Here is a 22,032-nt window from a genome sequence, read left to right as displayed (position 1 = left end):
TGTAAAGCCCTTTGAAAATAAAATAAGCAAATAATAACTCTTGTGTGGGTAAAACTTTTGTCATCTTTCCATTTGTTTAATGAGGAAAAAGACAGGTGGTTATCAAAAACCACCTATTTCAAACTGGTTTGAAACAATGAGATCAGAATCTAAAACTTTTGGAAGAATTATTAATATTCTTGATGGTTTGAAGGTATTGTCCATTGTCCCCCAGAAATAACACACTCTGGGCGAAGTGGTTGGACCAATGCCAGCCTTGATTCTCTAAAACTTGGTGGTGTTCTGAATGCATTCTAAGCACAAGCTATGAATTATGCAATATTTAGAGAAAATAGAAATCATTTAAATCAGCATGTTCCAGATGTGTCTTTCAGAACCAGCAAGAAATGAGCAATTTTATCTCCCAAGTTGCAGTTTGGGAGAAAAGAAAACATGTTGGCTCAAAGTAGTTTTATAGGAAGAAAACCGGTGTACTTTTATTAACTATTTATGTCTCAAACTCTTTTACTGCAGAATGCTTTTGTTTGCGGAGTGTCACATGCCGTGTGTATTAGTTAGCAGCTGCAAAAAAGAGACCCAATAATAGAATGACTTAAGTTTATTTCTCATATAATAGTTCAGGGCAAATCGGAAGACTGCTCTATCTGAGTTATTCAAGATTCCCAGTGCAATATGGTTTTCCACCACCCCTAGCACATCATCTCTGTCTATATGGCCAAAGCTGGGTCACAAGCCTATCAGTAATCATATGGATTGTATGCTTGAGTGGTGCCAAGAGTAGACTGTGTTCTCACCACACACACGCATACACAACACAGAATTAAGTGTGTCAGGTGATGAAGGTAGTATTTATCTTTTTTTAAAAAAAGATTTTTTAAATTTATTTTTCAGGAGGAGAAGGGAATGAGAAAGAGGGAGAGAGAAACATTGATCAGTTGTTTCTCGCATGCCCCCAGCTGGGAACCTGGCCTGCAACCCAGGCACGTGCTCTGACAAGGAAGCAAACCGATGACCTTTCATTTGGCAGGCCAACTTTCAACCTACTGAGCCACACCAGTCAGGAGAGAGGTGTTATTTATCTTAACTTCAGTAATCAGTGCACAACATGTATGTATATCAAATCATTGCATTTTACAATTTAAATATATACAATTATATTTGGCAATCATTTCTCAATAAACTTGGAAAAATCATTCCTTAATAAACTTCTTTCTATCAAATCCCCCCCAAAGCCCCAGAAAACCTTTCCCCCACAAAAGAGCATCACAGACATATCTGCATTCCAGTTCACAGGTAGAGAAGAAATCGAAGGATCACAAGTGCAATATTTTAAGATTTGGTCTGGAAATAGCACACATCACCTTCTGCCAAATTCTATTGGTGAAAACTTTGTAATATTGTAACTCCTAGCTTCAAGAAGTCATAGAAATTACAGACCCTAATAATGGAGGCCATTTGTAATCCATCAGTCCATTAATACGTATCATAGTCACCCAACCAGCTTGCAGTAAAGCAGGGACTAGAATCCAGGCCTTCCAGCTGCTGCGCCAGAGTCCCCGTAGCCGCACTAGCATTTCCGTACTCAGCCAGTGTATGGGGAATCTTCCTGTGTGCCTAGTTCTGTGTTGGAGTCTGAGAATGGAAGAAAGTTTTATAAAACACAGTCTCTTAATTACATATTTACTCTAGTATGAGGCTTTATAAGTGGATAAATCTTCAGATATGAATTTAATAGACTAATGTTGCATTATGCTGCTTTCATTGGTCAAGAGGATGGATACTCCTGATGAGAAGTAAACACTTACCGCGCACAGAGTAGAGAATCCTGAAATAAACCCCAGTGCATTTAAAATTGAAACCAAAATGTAAGTATGTGTGAAAATGGGTCTTAGGTTCACTAAATACATAGAGAAAAATAAAACTGGATTTCATTTCATTTTTTAAAACACAAGAAATTGCTTATGCAAGACTGCAAAGCTGAGGACCTTCTCTTCCCTTCCCTTCCCTTCCCTTCCCTTCCCTTCCCTTCCCTTCCCTTCCCTTCCCTCTTCCCTTCCCTCTTCCCTTCCCTCTTCCCTTCCCTCTTCCCTTCCCTCTTCCCTTCCCTCTTCCCTTCCCTCTTCCCTTCCCTCTTCCCTCTTCCCTTCCCTCTTCCCTTCCCTTTCCTCTTCCCTTTCCTCTTCCCTTCCCTTCCCTTCCCTTCCCTTTTCTTTCTTTCTTTCTCTTTCTTTCTTTCTTCCTTCCTTCCTTCCTTCCTTCCTTCCTTCCTTCCTTCCTTCCTTCCTTCCTTCCTTCCTTCCTTCCTTCCCTTCCTTCCTTCCTTCCTTCCTTCCTTCCTTCTCTTTCTCTTTCTTTCTTTCTTTCTTTCTTTCTTTCTTTCTTTCTTTCTTTCTTTCTTTCTTCCTTTCTTTCTTCCTTCCTTTCTTCCTTCCTTCCTTCCTTCCTTCCTTCCTTCCTTCCTTCCTTCCTTTCTTTCTTTCTTTCTTTCTTTCTTTCTTTCTTTCTTTCTTTCTTTCTTTCTTTCTTTCTTTCTTCAGGGAACCCAGGGCAACTTCTATTAACTTTGTAAATTTTTATACTGCAGTAAGCTGAAATGTACTTAAAGGGAGTCATGACACCTTTTAACTGCAGTTTAATGTATTTAGGAGTCCCTAGTACCTGTTAAAGGTAGTAACCCCCAAATGCCCTGCCCCACTGCTCTTACACAGCATACTCAGTACAAACCTCTTCTCAGAGAAGGGCTTGGATCTTGATAAGGGTGGTCAATTACCTTGAAGCCACACTCTTGTATCACCTGCTAGAGCGTGATGTACTTGGAAGCCTTCCTGATCCTTGGAACCACACATTTCTCTGTGAATCCATTCCTGTCCAGTTGCTTCTTGCCTTCTGTGGTCAGAATGTTGCTAATGAATGGGAGGGTGTAGCTGTAATAGTCACAGTTGTGACAGTCTTCTTCATACCTGGGAGGCAGCCAGTCCCTTGTGGTAGAGAAGCCTTCCAGGTATTTGTCCCACTGGTCCATCAGTCCAGACATGCCAGGGTGCAATAACGAGATACCTACTCTCTGCTCCCAGCCTGCTTTACCTTGCTGGATGCTGCGCATCGTATAGTTATACAGGGCTCTCTTTGTGTTGGCTATTCCAACATAGAGATCAGACCTCCCATGACACTACTGAAAAAATGTCCCTTGGATTGGCCTGAGGAGGCATCAACATTTTTCTTGATGCCATTGGTAAATGGATTGCAGATGCCGCCAGGTGCTTCCTGCAGCTTCCTTGAGCCTATGTACTGCTGGCAGAAGGGGCAGCATTGCAAAACACTGAAGCTGCAGATGTACTTCCTAGAGTGGTTGAATTTAATTCCAGATTTTCTTTCAGTTGAAGCAGAAAAACCCATATGACCTTACCCAGCCAGGAAATCTGTCACTTAGGTACCAGCAGATAGTAGACCTAACAAGGACAGCCAAATGTACTTAAAAGTCAACTAGAAAGCTTCCCTCTCTTCCAAGAATTTCACCCAACTAGAATTAGAAAATTAAAACCAAAGGCTGTTGAAGGATTTCCTCTTGCCAGTTTATAAAACTCACTCTCCTTTTAAGCCCCTTCCAGTCTCTATTGGAATAAAAGTGATGGCTTTGAATAAATAGCCTTTGATTAACTCTGTTAGGTGGTTTTTGTTCTTTTGATAAAATAATTACAGGTTGGTCAAATAGTGAATTGAAAGAAAAAGGAATAATGAACATTCCAGAAGAAAACATAGTTTAAAGGATAACTTTGGGAGGAATTCTATAGGTAAAAAACAAAATCCAGAAGCCAAAAGGAAAATAGGAAAGAAATTAGGCTAAACAAGAAGCAAAATATTTTTGTATTAAACATTTTTAGAAGCAACAGATAAATTTTCCAAACATAAAACAAAGGATTGATTTCCTTGATATATAAATAAAACTTTTAAAATTAATGAAAATAACTCAAGAAAAATGGACAAAGGAAATAAACCCCATTCACAGGAAAATAAATACAAATAATAAATATATGAAAAGAAGCTTATCTTCACACATAATCAGATAGTTATAAATTAAAATGAGATACTTAAAAATCTATTAGAATGTCCAATAGTTAAATGTTAGACAGTATGCAATATTGATAAGGGCATAAGGGAAGAGAAGTGGTACTCTCATACCATGTTGGGAGCAGGATAAATCATTACTGAATCATTCAAAATTAATTCACCACAACTATCAAAATTTAAGATGTGCACATGCCTTGATCTTGCAGTTCTACTTCTAGGAATTTATTTTATGAGCAGTGATATATATGAACAGGGGTGTTCAGGTTTTTCTGTGTGGGCGTTTGTTGGGGCACGGTTTTCATTTTGGAGGAATAAACGCTCTGGAGTGTGAGTGCTGCTTGCTTTTTAAAGAAACTGCTGAACTACTTCCCAGAGTGGCTGTATCATTTTTTATTTCCACTGGCAAATTAAAAACCTTTTTGTTGTGTCATTTCCCAAATTTTTTATTTTCAATGATTTTTTGATCCTAAAAATGTTGTACTATTTTTCTACCTTAAAAGAAACGTTCAAAGTCTATAGTTTATGTTAGGGTTTGTCCTTAGTGGTATACGTTCTATGGGTTTTGACAAATGTATAATTACATGTGTTTACCACTATATTGTTCCCTCCTATTTTCTTTTTAGCCATGCTAGCAGGTATGCAGTGACATCTCATTTGTGACTTTAATTTGCATTTCCCTAATGGCCAGTGATGTTTAGCATCTCTTTGTATGCTTATTTCATGAAACATCTTTCATGCCTGTTGCCCATTTTCTAACTGGATTTTTCTTTTTTACTGTTTAGTTTTGAGAGTTACAATTAGTCTAAAGCATGAGTGACAAAACTGATACTTAAATTAGCAACAGAGGTTTCTTTCAATGAAGTGCAAATGTAGCCAGGTCTTTGGAAGAGAAAGAGTATTTTCCTTTCTTTTTTTAAAAAATTTTATTTAGTTATTTTTCAAGTACAGTTTTTTTGTCTATTTCTCCCATCCCAGCCCCCCCCCCCCGCCCCGTGCTCCCCACCTCCCTCCCATTTCCTCCCCCCTAGTCCTCATCCCTGTGTCTTTCATACTTGTTCCTCAAAATCCCTCCCCTTTTTCCCCCTTAAATCACTTCCCTCTCCCCTCTGGTCACTGCCCACTTGTTCTCTATTTCAGTGTCTTTGTTTTTATTCTGCTTGTTTGTTTGTTTTGTTGTTTAGCTTCCTGTTAAAGGTGAGATCATATGGTATTTGTTTTTCAGTATTTTCCTTTCTTGACATTCCTAGAGATTTGGGGATGCAGTGGAAGGCCGCAGGGTATGATTACTCTGCCGTCTTGCTCCAATCTTCTGTATTAGTTTTCAAAAACAGTGACTATGCTTATTATTCGGTTAAGAGTAAGTTTTTAAAATCACAATAAGAAAAACATATAGCAATATTTGACCATACCTAATGGAAACTTAGGCATGTGACCTGCTCCTTCCATTTTCCATCTACCTGCTCACAGGGATTGAAACATGGTTACGATACCCAGGAGGAAATGATCACAGTTTTTAATTATTTCATTTTAGTAACAGTCTGTGCTGGGAAAAAGACTGACCTCAAGGCATTTCTGGCTGAATGTTTATCAGTTACAGTCTCGAAACCAGTGTGCAGCAGAATTGCTACTTCCTGCATGGTGGCCTTTGTGGTAGATGGCAGACTTCCCTGAGGCCTCAGAATGGCAAGCTTCCACAGTGTCACTGGCTGACAGCCAGACCCAGCCAGTCATGGTGTGATTTTAGGGCTAAAGTCATTCCACCTTGTGCAAGAGTTAAAGCCTGCAATAATGAGAGGCAGTTCCTAACAGCGGTCAAAAATACTTTTTATGCCAACCTCAAAGCTACCCTAAAATACATGCATGAATCTTAGGGTCCCAGAGTCCATCTGAAGAGGTAAAGAACATGAGATATTACAAAGCATACAGATTTTGTAGCCAGAGGCTCTGGGTTCAAATCTTCAATCTGTGCCTTGGAGGAGTTACTTAACCTCATTGAGCTCTAGATACTTTATTTGTACAATGGGAAACAATCATAGCTATCTCCAAAAGAACATTATAACCATTTACTTTTTCATTGATTCAACGTTTATAATTGCCTACCTTGTACCAGATCTTATTCTGGGTGCTGGGGGACACAGTGCTGAACAGGCAGTATGCCAGCTCTTTGAAGTTTGCATTCTAGTCAGGGGAGAAAGATGGTAACACAGACCAAAAAATAAATAAGAAAATGCCTCAATAAAAATGAAACAGTGGTGAAGCAGACAGTTACTGCAGTTTCTCTGTGTTTTCTCTTTGGTTCAGCCTATCTGGTAAATTGTATAGAACTTCATTTTTTTTTTCACAGGCCCCTTGTCTAAGCCAGTGAGCCCTTGGAAAAGGTCACATGACTAACTTTAATGGCCAAATGGTGGTGGAAGGATGTTGGGAACTGCCCTGCCTGGTTTCAGGAGCTGTAATCCCCCCATGGCTAAGGCTGAGTGAGCGACCTTCAACCATAAGCCACTAAGGAGACAAAGCTGATCTCCCTGGCAGGAGTACCGCTTCTGCTCCTTTTTTCATAACTGGCCCCCAGCGCTTGCCCAGTTAGCCAATGGTGGGTAAGACTCCCCATGGGGAGGAGGGAGGGGGGAGGATCTAAGACAGGCATGATCACATGGAGGCCCCAAGGAAGGACTTGGGGGGCTATGGAGAAAGTGGGTGACGGACCCTCGCTCCTTGACTTTGGTGAAGCTTGAGTCCTCATTTCTCCTAATTCCTTGGCTATCTTTCCCTGTCTGTCTGACTTAAACCCGAAACAATGACAGAGGGAGGTGCAGACCTGTTCGGAAAGGGTGGGCTACCTGGGTGATCAGGCCTGAGAAAAGATATGTAAAATCCTGAGAAGCCTGCTTTGCTAAGAATGCTCTTAGTTAAATGATAAAGGTCCGAGCAGGAAATGAGATTGTTTCCCAAAGTTTTGTAGCCTTTTAGCTGATAGACCCTGACGCAGAAGAAGCCCTAATAGTTCTTTGTATGCTATCTACTGTTTGATCCTTACTGCCTGACAATGATTAATGAGCTGTACCTGTATCCTGTGCAAATTAAACCCAATAAAAGCCTGTCTAGGCAAGGGTCAGGGCGCTCTTCCCTTGAGAGAGTGGCCAGGCCGTTCTGAGGCACTCTGCCATTGAGGGAGTAGCCGGGCTGTTTCTTTTCCTCCACAGGACTCAGTAGTCCATGTGAATTTGTCTCATATCTCATCCATGATGCCATGGGCACTGCGGGCTAGTGCACGCTTCAGAAGGACACTTGACTTTGGGTGGTAAACATATAATACATTATACAGATAACATATTATAGAGCCGTACACATGAAGCCTATATTATTTTATCAACCAATATTACCCTAGTAAATTCAATTAAAAAATTTAATGGCCTAATGTGACCTCTCTGGAAATATTTGCATATGGCACACTATGCATAGAGCACGCCGTAACTGCTTCATTCAATGTTTTGTTATGATGTTGATGAGATGCTGTAGGAACTTAACTCTTGTTTATATCAGTTACACAATGATAAAATTGATTTTGTTTTATGTCACTTCACTTAAAGTTGCAGAAACTATTGATAATGTTAAGTGAAGACTTACTTTATTAGGAGAAGGCCGAGGCCTTGGGTCCTTCTTTTACTTTACTTTGCCGGTGGACTCGAGCTCTGTGTGGCCAGTGGAGGTGGTATCTGGGGGCAAGCAGACACTTACCTGCCCAGCCTATGCCTGAAAATATTCTATTTCTGAATGTCTTTTAAAAGTTATTGCTGGGATCATGATTTAATGAAGCAGAATTTGTGGCTTGCAAGAACCAGCTTTGATCCTGCCCTTCAATCATATAATATGGGTTTGCCAAGAAAGAGTCCAAGGTGATGAATGTTGCTATTTCAAGTCTAAGCCTTCTAGGAACACCAGTGTGGGTGTCAGCCTGTGGTCCTCTGGGCCTTTCCAGCCCAATGCTGGATTCCATGATAGGTGGTTAGGCAAGCTTAAGGTACTGGTAAAAAAAAAAAAAAAACAAACCTCACATACTGAGGTTTTCAAAGAGCCCCTCTTCAAAGGCTCACTTAGAACTTTGGAACCAGAAAAATCTTGGAAGATGGCATTCTATATCACATTTTATGTCAGTTTCCTGTTATATTGAATGTGAGTTACAAAGGGGTGGGGGGCTCCATAAACTTTTGGGATTCGGGGGCCTCTAAAGTTCATAATCCGGCCCTGTCTCATACCACCCAGAGACTTCCCCTACCTGAGTTCTCAGAATTAACACACGAAGTCTCTCACAAATCTGGGGTCCAGACCAGAGGGCGGAGATGTGATCTATTTCTTAGTCTATGAAATGCCCCCCAACTGTGCTCCTCTTCTGTGTGCCAACGGCTGAGCCACGCAGTTTCATACCTCATCACGCACAATGACCAGGAGTGCGATGGTGACAATGGGTGCCTCTGGCTTTTAGGGAAAATTTGTGGCAACAGGGGGGTCCCCTGGATCACTGGGTGATTTATGTTACATGAGGAAGTTTTTCTTGCAATGCAGAAGTATACTGTTTTTCTGCTTCTGGTCTTGATTCTTACCCCATCTTCTATTGCTCTTATAGGAAGCAAAAATAAAGGCCTGGGAACATGAATGTCTGACTGAAGTTCCACTTGGCCTTCCCAAACCAAGCTGGGTTGCCCCAGTTCCCTGGAGAAGGGACCTGGGAGAGCTGCCAGGGGCACAGTGCCTGCCCATTGGTCTCTGACCCTTACTGTGTTGGCCAATGGGAAGCGACAACTCTGAGGTGGGGACTGCCTGCCTCCATGAGTACCAGGCTGCAGAGTCTGGACCATCTCCTCCTCACTTCCATCCTGATTACAGTCTGTGGGTCTGATCCCACACCTGAAGGTAAGAGCAATTGGATAACAGTTTGAGGCTGGAGGTGGGGGCAACTGCCATCAGTGGGGCCTCTGGCTGGGGTGTACCACACTCTGCTATTGTAGCAGGATGGTGATGGATACAGCAAAACTCTAGCCAGGACAGCTTCCTCAGTTCTCTCACAGCTCCAAGAGAAAAGGGGCTGTTCTTCTGGTCAAAATACTTGAGACCATCTTGAATTTTGCTCAGTTCACTAGGTGGCAAGATGCCTACCCAGAGAAAAAGTTAGGGTCAGTGTGGTGGGGGGCTGGTCCAGTGATAGAGTCCAATTAAGTGAGAGGACAAGGGGATCAACCTCTTCTCACAGAAAGAAGCACGAGAAGAGGCAACATGGGAAAAGCCTGAGCTCCCACCTCAGACTCAGTTTGAAATCCAGCTCTACCACATGATTCTACTCAGCAAATATTATTCTATGGGCCAGATACCGGGCGGGGCTCATGAGATAAAAAATGAATAAAATATGGTTGTTGCGTATAGATTTGGGGCAATCTGTAGATATGGGAATATCTATGGAGAGGAAGGGATATTTCACAGGGTAATCAAGAAGTTCAAATGAGACAAAGTGAGCAAAGGCCCTGGCATACACTGGGAGCTTACGAAAAATGTTATTTTTAGAAGACATCTTTCTGACAGAAACAACTGGATCCGCTTGGCCTTTGACAAGCTCAGTTCTGCTTGCCCCAGTGAGCACAGTGTTTGAAGCATCCTGGATGTTATCAGCTCTTGTAGACGCAGAGGTCAGAGTGAGAGGCGTTTTAGAGTTCAAACCAGTCCTCATGTGTAGGAGGGTGTGGGTCCCTGGTCTGGGAGGGTTCTGGCTTTCAGGTCCAGCCTTGCAAGGGGTGCAGCCACCTCACTCCCGGTGACTCCTTTATTAAGGGTAAGGCTGGTTCCCCCCAACAACGTTGGGGAGCAGGGGAGCCCTTCATACTGGCCGCATATGCCCAGAGGAGCACAAGGGTATCCACTTTGTGGTTGAAGCAGAACAGTAGAAAGGGAGCTCTGCAACTTAATTGGCAGGACTTGTGGCTGCTGTCCCTTAATTCTTGAGGAGTCATAAAGAAAGACAGAGGACTTGCATCTGGTCCTTTCTGAGGTCACTGCAGGGACGAGCTTCCCATCTACTCCTGTCAAGCCAGAAGACTAGCAGCCCAGACACTTGAATGAGGTCAGAACATAGAGGGTCTGCAGATAAGAAGCTCTCAATCAGGAATTCCTTCATGTGCAGAGAGACAGGTCCTAAAAAACTGGTGGAGAGATACTCTGCTTTACCACTTCTTTGAGAATATGACCGTGTGTGTGTGTGTGTGTGTGTGTGTGTGTGTATGTGATATCTGGCCATTGGGATGCTGACAGCTTTCCCAGGATTGAGTTAAAGCTTTCAGGTAGGGAGCTGAGTTGATTCCTGCTTCTGCCATTGAAATTGCCAGTATTCTACCATTTTTGACCTTTAAAAACAGAAAGTTCCTATTATTCCAACCAAGAGTTGTATGATTTCAAGCCAGCATCCTGGTCTCTTCGAGTCTCAGATTCTTCTATACAATGAAGACAAATGCAGGGCGATGGGGAGGGTGAAATGAAATAAGAATTGAAAGTGCCTCATGCAATTTATCCTCCAAAGTACTCTTTCCAGTTCCACTGTGTTCTCATGGTCCTCATCTTACATGACATCATTTAGCCGATTCAGAAGCTGAGTCCAGGAAGCCTTTTTAGAGGCAGTGTACTGTGATGGAAAGCCCATTGTTTCGAAAGCCTGACGGGAATTTTACAGGGATCATCTCCTTAATCTTTCTGTTTCCTCATTTCTAAAGGTGGGATTATTTTCATTACTTCATGGAATTCTAGTAAAGATTAAAATAAACGATAAATACAATCATGTGTAAAAGCTCCTCGAGTGGGAGCTCGTTTTGGGGCAAATCTAAGAAATGCATCCCTTTCCTTACCCTTTGCCCCCAATTTGTAAAAACAGGGCAGAGGTAGAATGGTTTCTGGGGTCCCTTCTGTCTCCCAGGAACTTTGTGAACTGTGCTTTAATGCCCTTTCCTGCTGGAAGAGTTGGCACTGGGTGACTTCTTTTCCCCATACTGCTCTGTCCCCTGCCAGTCCCAGAGGAGACCTCATCATCCTTGTATTTCACAAGATTCTGCTGTTGTGACTGAAATTTCAGCAGGTCAAAGTGGAATTTATCATACATTTTAACATAGGAAAATGATAGCTCATAATATGGCCCCTGAGAAGCCAAAGAATATCACGATTGTCCCCTTGTGTAACTTTAGAAGCGAGCAGATCCTGTGCATGGGTGTGCCATGAAAGCCAGTGCAGTAGGAAGAACTCAGCCTTTGAATTTCAAATGGCACCTCTGTGCGCTTTCACTTGTTATCCATGGGCAGAAGTCACCAAACTTCTCTGGTTCTCAGATTCATCTTGTGGGAATTGAATCTTGCCTTCTGGAGTTGTGGGGATGAGATGAGATTAAAGAAGTGGTCCATAAAGGTGGTCTGTAAGTGTGTGTATGTGTTTGCTTCCTTGCTCTTCACTTATATATGTGGGACACTTTATAAATTTAGAAAATATTTTTTTATATTTTTAGTCAATTGGTTCATACAGTAATAATGTGAAATAAACTACATAAAGATCAGGATCATTAATAATCACTTTTTCAGGCAAAGAGTATGATGCCAAGAAGTGGGGTAGAGGCAGGTAAGTCACCCAGTGAGGGAATGGTAGAGACTAGACTCGGAACGAGGTCACTTGCACCATGATCTGGAGGTTTGTTCATGGTATTGTCTATGTCCCCTCCCATGGAGTAGACAAGTAAAAGGCGGATGGATGACCCTGATGCTGTTTTCCTCCTCTGGACTATGCCTCAGAGCCCATTGGAGGCTTTGGAAGACCAGAATTTGATTTCCAGTTCCTCCATGTGTAGTTCTGAAATCTCAGACAGTCACTTAACCTTGAAGCTCACATTCCTCATCTCTAAAATGGATATAACCAGAGCTAACATTTATTGAACACTGACATGTGAGAGACAGTGTTCTAAGTACATTATATGGGTTATGCCACATAAGCCTCCAACTGCTAAGGGCAAAGCATGTTACAAGTAAGAAGCACTGAGATCATGGAGCATATGCCCCTATGTCTGCCTAATGCTGTTTCTCAGAACAGATGTGAGAATTAAGGGAGCTATTCAGCGAGGTAAAGACTTTCTATGAAACAAAAAATTATAAGTGAAACTTGGCATTGAGCTTCATGATTCATGTAAAAGGTTTCTCTCTCTTTTTTGAACAGCTTATTGTACTTTAATGTATAATACACAGGTATAAGACAACTGCATCTTACAACATTATAAATAAAAGAGAGATCAGTCATCAAGGCCTCCTGGGTGAACAGCATCTTCTTCACCTCCATGCTTACCATATTTGCTTTCTCTATGTAATTTAATAAAATCATCTATTCAAAGAATGGTGATTGCAGCCTGTGTTGCAAACTTCAAGCCCTTAACTTTAACTATGGTTGATTCAAACAACCCTGCTTATTTTGTTGTCTTGAGATTTACTATTAACCAGATCAAGACGAACCCATTTCAGATTTTTATATTCTGGATTAACTTAAGCCTCATTATGAAAAGCTCTGAACTTTGCAGCCAGAGTAGTGGAGTCATGGACAGCATTAACTGCCAGTGAACTAGAAATAACAAGAAGAGGTTATGCAAACTCTGTAATGGCAAGCTGTTCCCGGGACCCCATGCTGGTTGTGTGGTTTTTGAGGTACATGGAAAGGGCTGCTTGTACAGAACCCCAACCTGGAACCACAGATTTTGACTTCAAAACTCTCTTCCCCACACAAAAAAAGCATCATGTAAAGAGCGTTCCATCATATCACACATGAAATCATTTGCCCCACATAAGGTAACTGATGCATATGTAACGAGGCTTAGTGCTAGTAAATAAATAAAGTGACATTCTTAAATCAATGTTTCATAAAATAAGTCTATGTAGAAATTCACTGTAAGCACTCTGACTAAATTCTGCTTACATAAGGACATAGGGCGTGGAAGCAATGTCTGGACTTTGCATGCAGAAGAGGTTAAACGGTTATTCCATTTCAGTTTACAATGGCCTGATGTTACTTTACCCATGCATACAACTGCTCATACCATTGAAAAGACTATAGCAGCAAATAAATAGGAAGTGAAAGGTTTCTTTATGCCTCGGCTGGTGTGGCTCAGTTGGTTCTGTGTCATTCTGCAAACCGAAAGGTAGCCAGCTTGATTCCCAGTCAGGGCATATGCCTGGGTTGCAGGCTTGGTCCCCGGTTTGGGGTGCATGCAAGAAGCAACAAATCTGTGTTTTTCTCTCACATTGATGTTTCTCTCTTTCTCTTTCTCCCTTCCTTCCCTTCTCTCTAGAATTGATAAAAGAAAAAGAGTTTCTAAAAGGTTTCTTTATATGCATAATTTAGTCTTATATCACACAATTTCATTTAATAATTTTCCCTGTGGAAATAGAAGTTTTTCAAAATCTAAGCATAACAAGTATTATATGTAAACAAAGAGCATAGATAATTTTAGAATAGTTTTTTGAAACTTAGGCACCTCGGCACTGACTGTCAATTGTTATCAATTACTGATTTTTTCACCCAGAACTAGGTTAGAAGACAATCTTGACTCCGATCTGTTCTTAGCTTCAGAGACTTCCTCGTATCATGCACCCATCTTCCCTCCACCCTTGTTTCAGTACCTCCGCCCCATGCCGCTGTCAGGGAACTCTGTTGTGCCCATTAGTGGAAAAATCCGTCCATCACACTGAAGTGCTGAGACAGAATGCCATCTCTTGAGCTGCGAGGATGCATTCCCTTCAACATTTTTGGGGGAGGCCCTCCATCGCCTGTGCTCTTTGGGGCCTGCCGTAGCTGCCTCCACCAGTTCTCGTATTCTGGATTCCCTCTTCATATTTGTCTGTGGGGTGAAACACACAGCTTCATAGATTCTGCCTTCCTCATTTCTGGAGAAAACAAGCCCAGAGCCTCTCAGAGGTCTTGTCAGGAGTTTTAGTGCTAACCCCATAAGGAGAAAGAATGGAAGTGAGGAATAGTGGAAAAGTTTAAAAACACATGAAGTCTTTAAAGTCTCAGAACAGGTATTCTCCAAAAATATAAAAGGGCCTGGCTGGTGTGGCTCGGTGGATTGAGTGCTGGACTGCAAACCAAAGGGTCCCTGGCCCGGATCCCAGTCAGGGCACATGCCTGGCTTGCAGGCCAGGTCCCTGGAGGGGGGTGTGCAAGACGCAACTACACTTTGATGTTTCTCTCTCTCTCTTTCTCCCCCTTTCCCCTCTCTAAAAATAAATAAAAATAAACTCTTTTTTCAATTTTTTAAAAAAGGGTTTGGTTGGTTTCTCTTCCTTGGCTTCTCACTCAACTCACCTCTTTCTTACCTTGGGACAATCTAAGCCTAAACCCCTGTCATTGTATTCCCACCTACTGAAGACACCCTCCCGAGCCCTCTACATCCAGTAGGGGGCGACAAAGTTACACGTATAGGCTAAGAGTGAGCCTTGCCTAAAGACTCATCACCACCAAGGGGCAGCATCTGTGCCTGTCAGCACCTGTTGCTGTGTTGCCTCTGCTTCTGTCTTCCTCTCCATCTTCTCAATTCTCACTCTACTTATAAGATTATATTTGAACTTGATGTCTGATAAGTGGTGCATCAGGTCACTAGAGAGGATTAATTTAAAGATGCCTTTAGCCCTGGCTGCGTGGTTCAGTGGGTTGGAGTCACCAAAAAGGTTTCAGGTTCAATCCCTGGTCAGGATATGCACTGGAGGTGGCTGATTGATGTTTCCTTCTCATATCAATGCTTCTCTCTTCCTTTCTCAAATCAATAAACATCTTGGGAATAATCATAGCATATGTAACAGAGGCCTCATGTAAAGAACTCACACACATTAATTCAAAAAGCACATTGTATCCCTTAACAACATAAGTGACTAAAACCACTGACAGAGTTTTTGGAATGAATAAGGAAGTTAAATGAAAATAGAAAATTAAATTGGAAAACAGACGTTTAATAAAATGCACAGCTTACTAATGATCAAAGTAGTGAGGACCATGTATTTTGTTCACTCAACTAACAGCAACAGAAAGTGTTTTTAATGATAATATCCAAAGTTGATGACAGTCATTAAAATAGGCTCTTTTATGAATATACTGACATGCTACTGGGTAACAATGTAAAAAACTGGAGTTTGGGAAAATGCATCAAGAGCCTTGAAAATGTTCATACCTTTTGGTCCAGTAATTTTACTTCTGGAAATATGTCATAACAGAATAAGAATTTGGGGATAAACTATATGCCTGAAGATATTTGTTACAGATTTTAAAATAATATTTTAAAGTGGAAATGAGCTAAAAGTTCAGCAAAATGGAAATGGTTATGTATATTTTGGCTGTATCCATTTGATGGACTAGCACACACACATTTAAAGTGCTGATTGTGAAAACTAGAAAAAGACAAGGCAAAACAGGGGAATAAAATAGCTCTGTAAAGTATGCTTGCACTACAGAAAAATAACAGAAAAATCCTTGGGATTGAGGATTGTTTTGTTTTCTGTAGCTTTCACATATGTTTATATTACTAGTTTTAATGATACACACACGTGTGTGTATATATGTATATGTGTATATATGTGTGTACACACATATGAAACATGAGTATACATGTGAAACATGAGGTGGTTTTGTCACATACAGCCCCAGGCAAAGGGGCTTAGGAGTGGATTCCAGACACCATGCACATCTTTGGAGGTAAGATCGCCAATCGGGGTCTTTCCTGCATCCCTCACAGAGGAGCTGTCTCCTGAAGCCAAACCCAATTCTGGAGAATTTGTGTAATCTATGAGAGGTCAGCAAACTGATGGAAAATAGTTAGTGTTTACAGTAAATAAAATACATATGGACTGTGTTTTGTTTAGAATCATGTTCTTGGGATTAATCACCTTTCAAATTCGACAGAGGGTTTTATTGATGCCTGTGATCCAGAGTCCTAGAACATGTTTCCCTCTCTTTGGAGCTTTCAGCGACCTGGAGGACTTTAGGGATGGAGACTAAGACTCTGGCAATCAGATGTGGGGGATAAGATCAGCCTAATACCAGAGGCAGAAGCTAGGAGGGTACCAGCGTCCCTAGACATGCAAAGGAGCACCTTCTGGTGCAGGTATGGGGAACCTGTGGAGGGACGATTCTGAAACAGGAGACCCTTGGCCACCTGTGCCACTTGAGCTTTTTGCTTGGGCTCCCATCATACATATTTCAAATATATTCCACCCTCTGTCTCTCTTTTTCTCTTCTTTTCTTCCTCCCTCCCTTCCCCTATACTTGTGGTTTAGTTGGGGTAAATGCACGAACCAATTAGGAATTACAGTACAGTGCAAGAAGTGCAGTGCTGGAGATAAGTGAGGGCACTGGGGAGTGCAAGGAGAAACAACCAACCCAGCTGGGATGGAGAGAACTGGAGGTGTTCCTGAGAGGTGACATCTTGATTGAGTCCTGAAGCCTGCATGGGGATCAGGCATACAAAGAGGTGCAGCTAAGGGTGGCCCAGGCAAGTGGTCAGTGGATATTTTCCCAGGACAATGTGTCCCTGGTTGTCTGAATACATGAAGGCAAGGCTGTGTGTGTGTACACTGTGCATGTGTGTGCATGTGTAGGTGCATGTGTGTAATATATCAAATGGCCTAACATCACCCAGGAGAGAGGGGGCAGGAAAAAGGGGTATGGGAGAAAAAGGAAGAAGAATAGGCATAAAAAATAAAGAAAAGGGAAGTGAAAAAGAAAATAAAAGGAGCCAAGAGAGAAGAGTTGGTTTGAATTGAATGGAATGATCCGAGTTAACATTCTTGGAAAACTCAAGGGAAAGATTCTTGACAAGGTGACTCTTGGAGCTTTCCCTGTGCGTGGGCCTGTGCTCAGGCACGAGGAAAATGGTGGGGTGGTCTTGTGCCATCACTGAACTCACAAGCCTGTTGAGGAAAGGACATTGCACACAAGAAATATGTTAAATATTGCAAATGGCAGGGCAGAAAAAGATTGAGGTGAGTTGGAATAGAAAAATCTTCCTGGAAGAGGTGAGGAATTGGAAGAGCAGGTCTCAGAAGTGAACCTGACTGAGATGGTGAGAGTCTGGCTTGGATCTTAATGCACGTGTTATGTGGGGTCTGTTCTTTCATGTCTGACCTGATTCCAGGCCCCAGGATGCTATTGCCACAAGCTGTGCTACTACTGTTAGTCCTCCCTAGTCACGGTCAGGATCCCACCATGAAGGAGCCTGGAGATCTGCCTGCCCCACCCAGCGGAGTCTGCAGTGGTTGGATGGCGGGCATCCCAGGGCATCCGGGACACAATGGGATCCCAGGCCGTGATGGCAGAGATGGCATCCCTGGCGAGAAGGGTGAGAAAGGAGATGGAGGTAAGAACAAGTTTTTGGTCTTCTCCATCAGACTTTTCCTGGGTAGAGGAGGGCTTCTAGGACTATACAAGGGTATTAGTTATTGTCTAAGGCTTAGGCACAGGGATAAAGTAAAGTTTCCTTTATGTGACTCATAAGCAATGTAAAGTCAATTTGGGTTGGCTTTCCAGTGGTGAGAAGAAGTGGTACCTGTAAAATCAAGTATCCTTTATGCTGCTCTATCCATACCTCCTTCCCTGTCCCCTTTTCCATTCCCACCTTCATCCATCCATCTCTATTCCCAACTACTTCATATTCCTATTTCTATTCATTTCTCCTTAATTCCCATTCCATCCAGCGGCATTCAGCCACACTTCATGTACACCTCCTGCAGGTCACAGTCCTCCTCCTGGAAAACTCTTGGTCTTGATAAGAAGATAAGTCTAGTGCACAAGACTCTGTGAGAGATTACTATAAAGAAGTCTGCTCAAAATATGCCAAATTGAATGTGGACAAATGACAGAATATGGAACACAGAAATAAATGCTCTCATTGCACACTTGGATTAACAATGAAGGCTTAAAGAAGGAGGAAAGGCTTAAGCTAGGTCTTGAAAGATGAGTGGACAGAATAAAGGAGGGAGGGCATCCTACACAAATGGGATAGAAGAGCAAAGGTATGGTTGATTGAGCCAGCACATAAGGAGTTGACCAGTGGAGGATCGATGATGCAGACTTATAGAACATAAGGTTTGAAAGAATTTATGGGAGCTTGCTGGGGTGATGTGGAGATAGGAGGTATAACTAACTCCTTTTTGGGAACTCCCACTGGTTCTTTGCTATGTAAGTGAAGCAGGTTGTGTGTATGGACTAACAGGACAGTGTTTTAGTTGGAACCAACTTAGCTGGGAATTATGTTTCTTGTGGTCACTGAGGTCTTCTCATTCTTTAGGTCTTGTTGGTCCTAAGGGTGACCCTGGCCAAACCGGAGTTCCTGGGTTGGAAGGTCCCCGAGGCTTTCCAGGAGTCCAAGGCAGGAACGGAGAACCTGGAGAAAGTGCCTATGTCTACCGCTCAGCATTCAGTGTAGGATTGGAGACTCGAGTCACTGTCCCCAATGTTCCCATTCGCTTTACCAAAATCTTCTACAATCAACAAAACCACTATGATGGCACCACTGGCAAATTCCACTGCAACATCCCTGGGCTCTACTACTTCTCCTACCACATTACAGTCTACCTGAAGGATGTGAAGGTCAGCCTCTACAAGAATGACAAAGCTGTGCTCTTCACCTTTGACCAATACCAGGACAAGGACTTGGACCAAGCCTCCAGCTCTGTGCTCCTGCATCTGGAGACGGGTGACCAAGTCTGGCTGCAGGTGTATGGGGCTGGGGAGCATAACGGGCTCTATGCAGATAATGTCAATGACTCCACCTTCACAGGCTTTCTTCTCTACCATGACACCAACTGATGACCACTCACACAGAGACTCCCCTGGGCCAAACAACCCAGAAGTCAAAGAACAGTCCACAGGTTTTCAGTTTGGTTAGGAGGCTGATGTTATTATTTAGTCAGAGAGTTCTGAACATTATTCATGTATTTACTCATTCATTCACCAAGTACTTTAAAAAATCATATAGTATAGTCTCAGTCCTAAAGAAGATGTGTTCCCTTTCCTCAAGGATCTAGTACATAGTGGCAGTAAAAGGATAATAGCATTTACTGGAGAGCTTCACAAACATGACAAGATAACTGACTATAAGAAAGTATTTGACAGTGTCACTCTGTGTCCACTGTTTCTCCTCATGTTCATGCCAATCCTGCGAGGTACACAGAAAAGCTTACTCTCCTCTTTTTACACTGGGGTCCTGGGGCTTAGAGAGTTAAGTGATTGCCAGTGGTCACTATGAAGGGGTGGAGCTAGAAGTCACACTCAGGGCTGTGGAACTTTTCTATTACACTGTGTCCTTTTTTTAGAAGTACTTGGCCTCTTTAGGATGTTATTTGGGGGTGGCGTCTCTCATCCATCTCACCTGAGGGCCTCTGAATTGTACTTCATCATGAGTTAAATCTTTTCCCAGTAGAGCTCCCTGAGAGAGCAGGCGGTTCTATGACCAGGTCCCATTTCAGCTGGATCACTCAATAAGCCCTGCACTTCTCTTTCCTCATGCTCTTCTCTCTAATCCAGAAAGCTACCACCAATTTCCACGTGTTGAAATCCTCCAGGTTCCTCAGAGCTACCTGGTCAGGAAGCTTCTCTGAAAGTTCTGCAACCCTTCCTTGCATATGGCACCCCTGTGCTTCTCCAGGTGTTATTCTGAATGAGAGCCCTGGGCAGGGGCATCATCTTCCCCAAGGCCAAAGACAACTTCCAGCAGGACCATGTTTCCTCCACATCCGAATCACCCTCCAGGTTCTTGGTAAATGCCTCATGAAGACCAGTCTCCTGAATCTCACATCTACCCAGAATTAACTCCATTTGAGTCTCTTCATGTTGTATAACTAATCTGTACCTTCAAAAACACTGTTATTTTAGAAACTCCCTGAGTTAAGCACTTAATCCTTGTTCTACTGTACAGTTTGAATAATTTTCATTGAGGTTAGGAATGATTGTGCTTTTTAGAACATTTGAATAATTTTTCCTCAAGGAGCTAGCTTGAGCCTGCAGTGCAAAGTCCACAAAGGAATTTGAAAACCGTTCTTACCTTGAGTAGCAGCAGAGTCTGGGGAGAACTGGGCTTTCTGAATCTACTCTTGTTGTTTAAGAATTATCAAAAAAGGAAAGAAAATAATAACTACTTGATGTGAATGATAATTAGCTTGATTGTGGTGATTATTTCATAATGTACATCTATATCAAATCAATAAAATTATATACCTTAAATGTAAAAAATATATAATTGTAATTGCAAAATATTCCTTAAAAAGAAAAAGAGAATTACAAGTAGTTGATAGCAGTAAACATCCTCTCAGGAGATAATAACTTAACTAACTAATGCTCTTCAAATTGGCTTAGCAAAAGCAGAGTTAATAGCATTCTGACTAAGGGGGGTGGAAATGGGAGGGAGGTGGGGAGCACGGGGCGGGGTGGGCTGGGATGGGAGAAACAGACAGAAAACTGTACTTGAAAAATAACTAAATAAAAATTTTTTAAAAAGTTAAAAAATAGCATTCTGTACAAACATAGAAATGGAAAACCTATTTTTTTGCTTATAGTTTTAAATTCTTAATGATTTCCTTTTATATATGCACTGCTATTCATTAAGTGATTATTATTCCTACCTATGAAACTTTGTCTTTTACATGATTTTGTATTATTATTTTCTACAAGTAAAGCTACCCTCCCACATTAAAAGCAGAAGCACTTGCATCACATGGGTTTCGTTTTCATTTTTGGAGAAAGACGTGAGGTTTAGAGAGAGACGAAGAGTAAACCTTGGGTTGGTCAGGACTCTGTGTTGTGAATGACAGGACACCCAACTCAGACAAACAAGCAAAAAATAATTTTTCTTGCATAATACAAAATACCAGAGCCAATCTGTCGACCAGAGGCTCAGATGATATCATTAAAGACACTTTTCCGTGTGTCCTTCCACTCTGTCATCAGCAGTGTAGGCCACACTCAGGCTCTACCCAGTGTAGTTCTAGGCTGTTCTTCCTGATGTCAAAAAGACGGTAGCCTGCCAGCTGTCACACCTTCTCACCACATCATCTAGTCAAAGGGACATTCGTTTTTCTGGTGGTTCCTAAGAGGAGAGGTTTTCTCTACTGGAAGGCCCGGCAAGTTTGTCCTTGCATCCCATTCGCTCTGGCTGAGTTGAATGCCCACCTCTGACCAATCACTGCAGTCAGGAGGGTAAACTGTACTTACTGATTTAAGTTGATCACGGCTCAATCTGGGCGAGGCATATTTCCCTTAAAGCAAAATCTGGATACAGTGGGAAAGAAAAGGATGAATGTAAAAACATTTGTTCATGAGAAACCGCCAATGTTATGTTTGAGTTTTCTCAGGTTTCTCAGAGAGATTGCTATTGATTTTCTCTAAAATGTCATCAAATAGCTAACGTCTGACCATGCTCGCAGTTCTGCAGCTGGCTAGGGTGGGATTCTCACAGCATCGAACACGTGTCACACTCACTCCGAACTGTCTGGAGGAGGGTCATTTCCTTGTGGGAACAGAGAGGGTCAGTGTTCATAACACCTCCTGGGAAACTGTGGCCCAGAGTTTTGGATTAATGGTCCCATGATGTTCGGGTGTAATTGTGGACTTTTCTATTTCTTTTCAGTGCTGTCGGCTTTTGTCTCATGTGTTTGGGACTGTCTTGTTAGGGACATACACATTTAGTATTGCATCTTCTTGGTGAATTTACCCTTTGTCATTATAAAATGTCTGTCTTTATCTCTGGTAGTTTTTCCTGTTCTGAAGTTTACTTTGTCTGAAATTAATATAGGTGGTCTCGCTTTCTTGATTATTGTTTGCATGGCGTGTGTTTTTGTCCATCATATTACTTTCTTCAAAAAAAGTTGATCTTTATTCTATTTTCCCCATTACCGATCAGTTTCCTTATGCTCCTCTCAC

At 42.0% G+C, this 22,032-nt stretch overlaps 1 protein-coding gene, 1 non-coding gene and 1 pseudogene across 2 annotated transcripts; 1 reads left to right on the top strand and 2 right to left on the bottom strand.

Moving 5' to 3' along the window:
* Positions 1-2,713: 2,713 nt before the first annotated feature.
* LOC119039122 (MKRN2 opposite strand protein-like) lies at positions 2,714-3,396 on the bottom strand (annotated as a pseudogene).
* A 5,480-nt stretch (positions 3,397-8,876) lies between these two features.
* Positions 8,877-20,268, top strand: ADIPOQ (adiponectin, C1Q and collagen domain containing). The gene is made up of 3 exons (XM_037131779.2): positions 8,877-8,979; positions 17,252-17,473; positions 18,404-20,268. The coding sequence occupies exons 1-3, from the start codon at positions 8,895-8,897 to the stop codon at positions 18,922-18,924; spliced, it is 828 nt and encodes a 275-aa protein (XP_036987674.2). The 5' UTR covers positions 8,877-8,894; the 3' UTR covers positions 18,925-20,268.
* On the bottom strand, positions 13,067-13,200 carry LOC119039125 (small nucleolar RNA SNORA20). Its single transcript, XR_005080557.1, has one exon. It is a non-coding gene; the product is annotated as a small nucleolar RNA SNORA20 (small nucleolar RNA).
* Positions 20,269-22,032: the final 1,764 nt, after the last annotated feature.

Source organism: Artibeus jamaicensis, unplaced genomic scaffold (genome assembly GCF_021234435.1).
Source record: "Artibeus jamaicensis isolate MK-2021 breed Jamaican fruit bat unplaced genomic scaffold, CSHL_Jam_final scaffold_474, whole genome shotgun sequence".
Lineage (NCBI taxonomy): Eukaryota > Metazoa > Chordata > Mammalia > Chiroptera > Phyllostomidae > Artibeus > Artibeus jamaicensis.
This window is presented reverse-complemented; position numbering and strand designations above follow the sequence as displayed.

What these genes read in the sequence shown, in the direction of transcription:
- ADIPOQ (XM_037131779.2), top strand. Translation starts at nt 8,895, where the DNA reads ATGAGTACCAGGCTGCAGAGTCTGGACCATCTCCTCCTCACTTCCATC. An exon ending in GTCTGATCCCACACCTGAAG is followed by an intron (nt 8,980 to 17,251) that starts GTAAGAGCAATT and finishes ACCTGATTCCAG; the next exon opens with GCCCCAGGATGCTATTGCCA. An exon ending in GGGTGAGAAAGGAGATGGAG is followed by an intron (nt 17,474 to 18,403) that starts GTAAGAACAAGT and finishes CTCATTCTTTAG; the next exon opens with GTCTTGTTGGTCCTAAGGGT.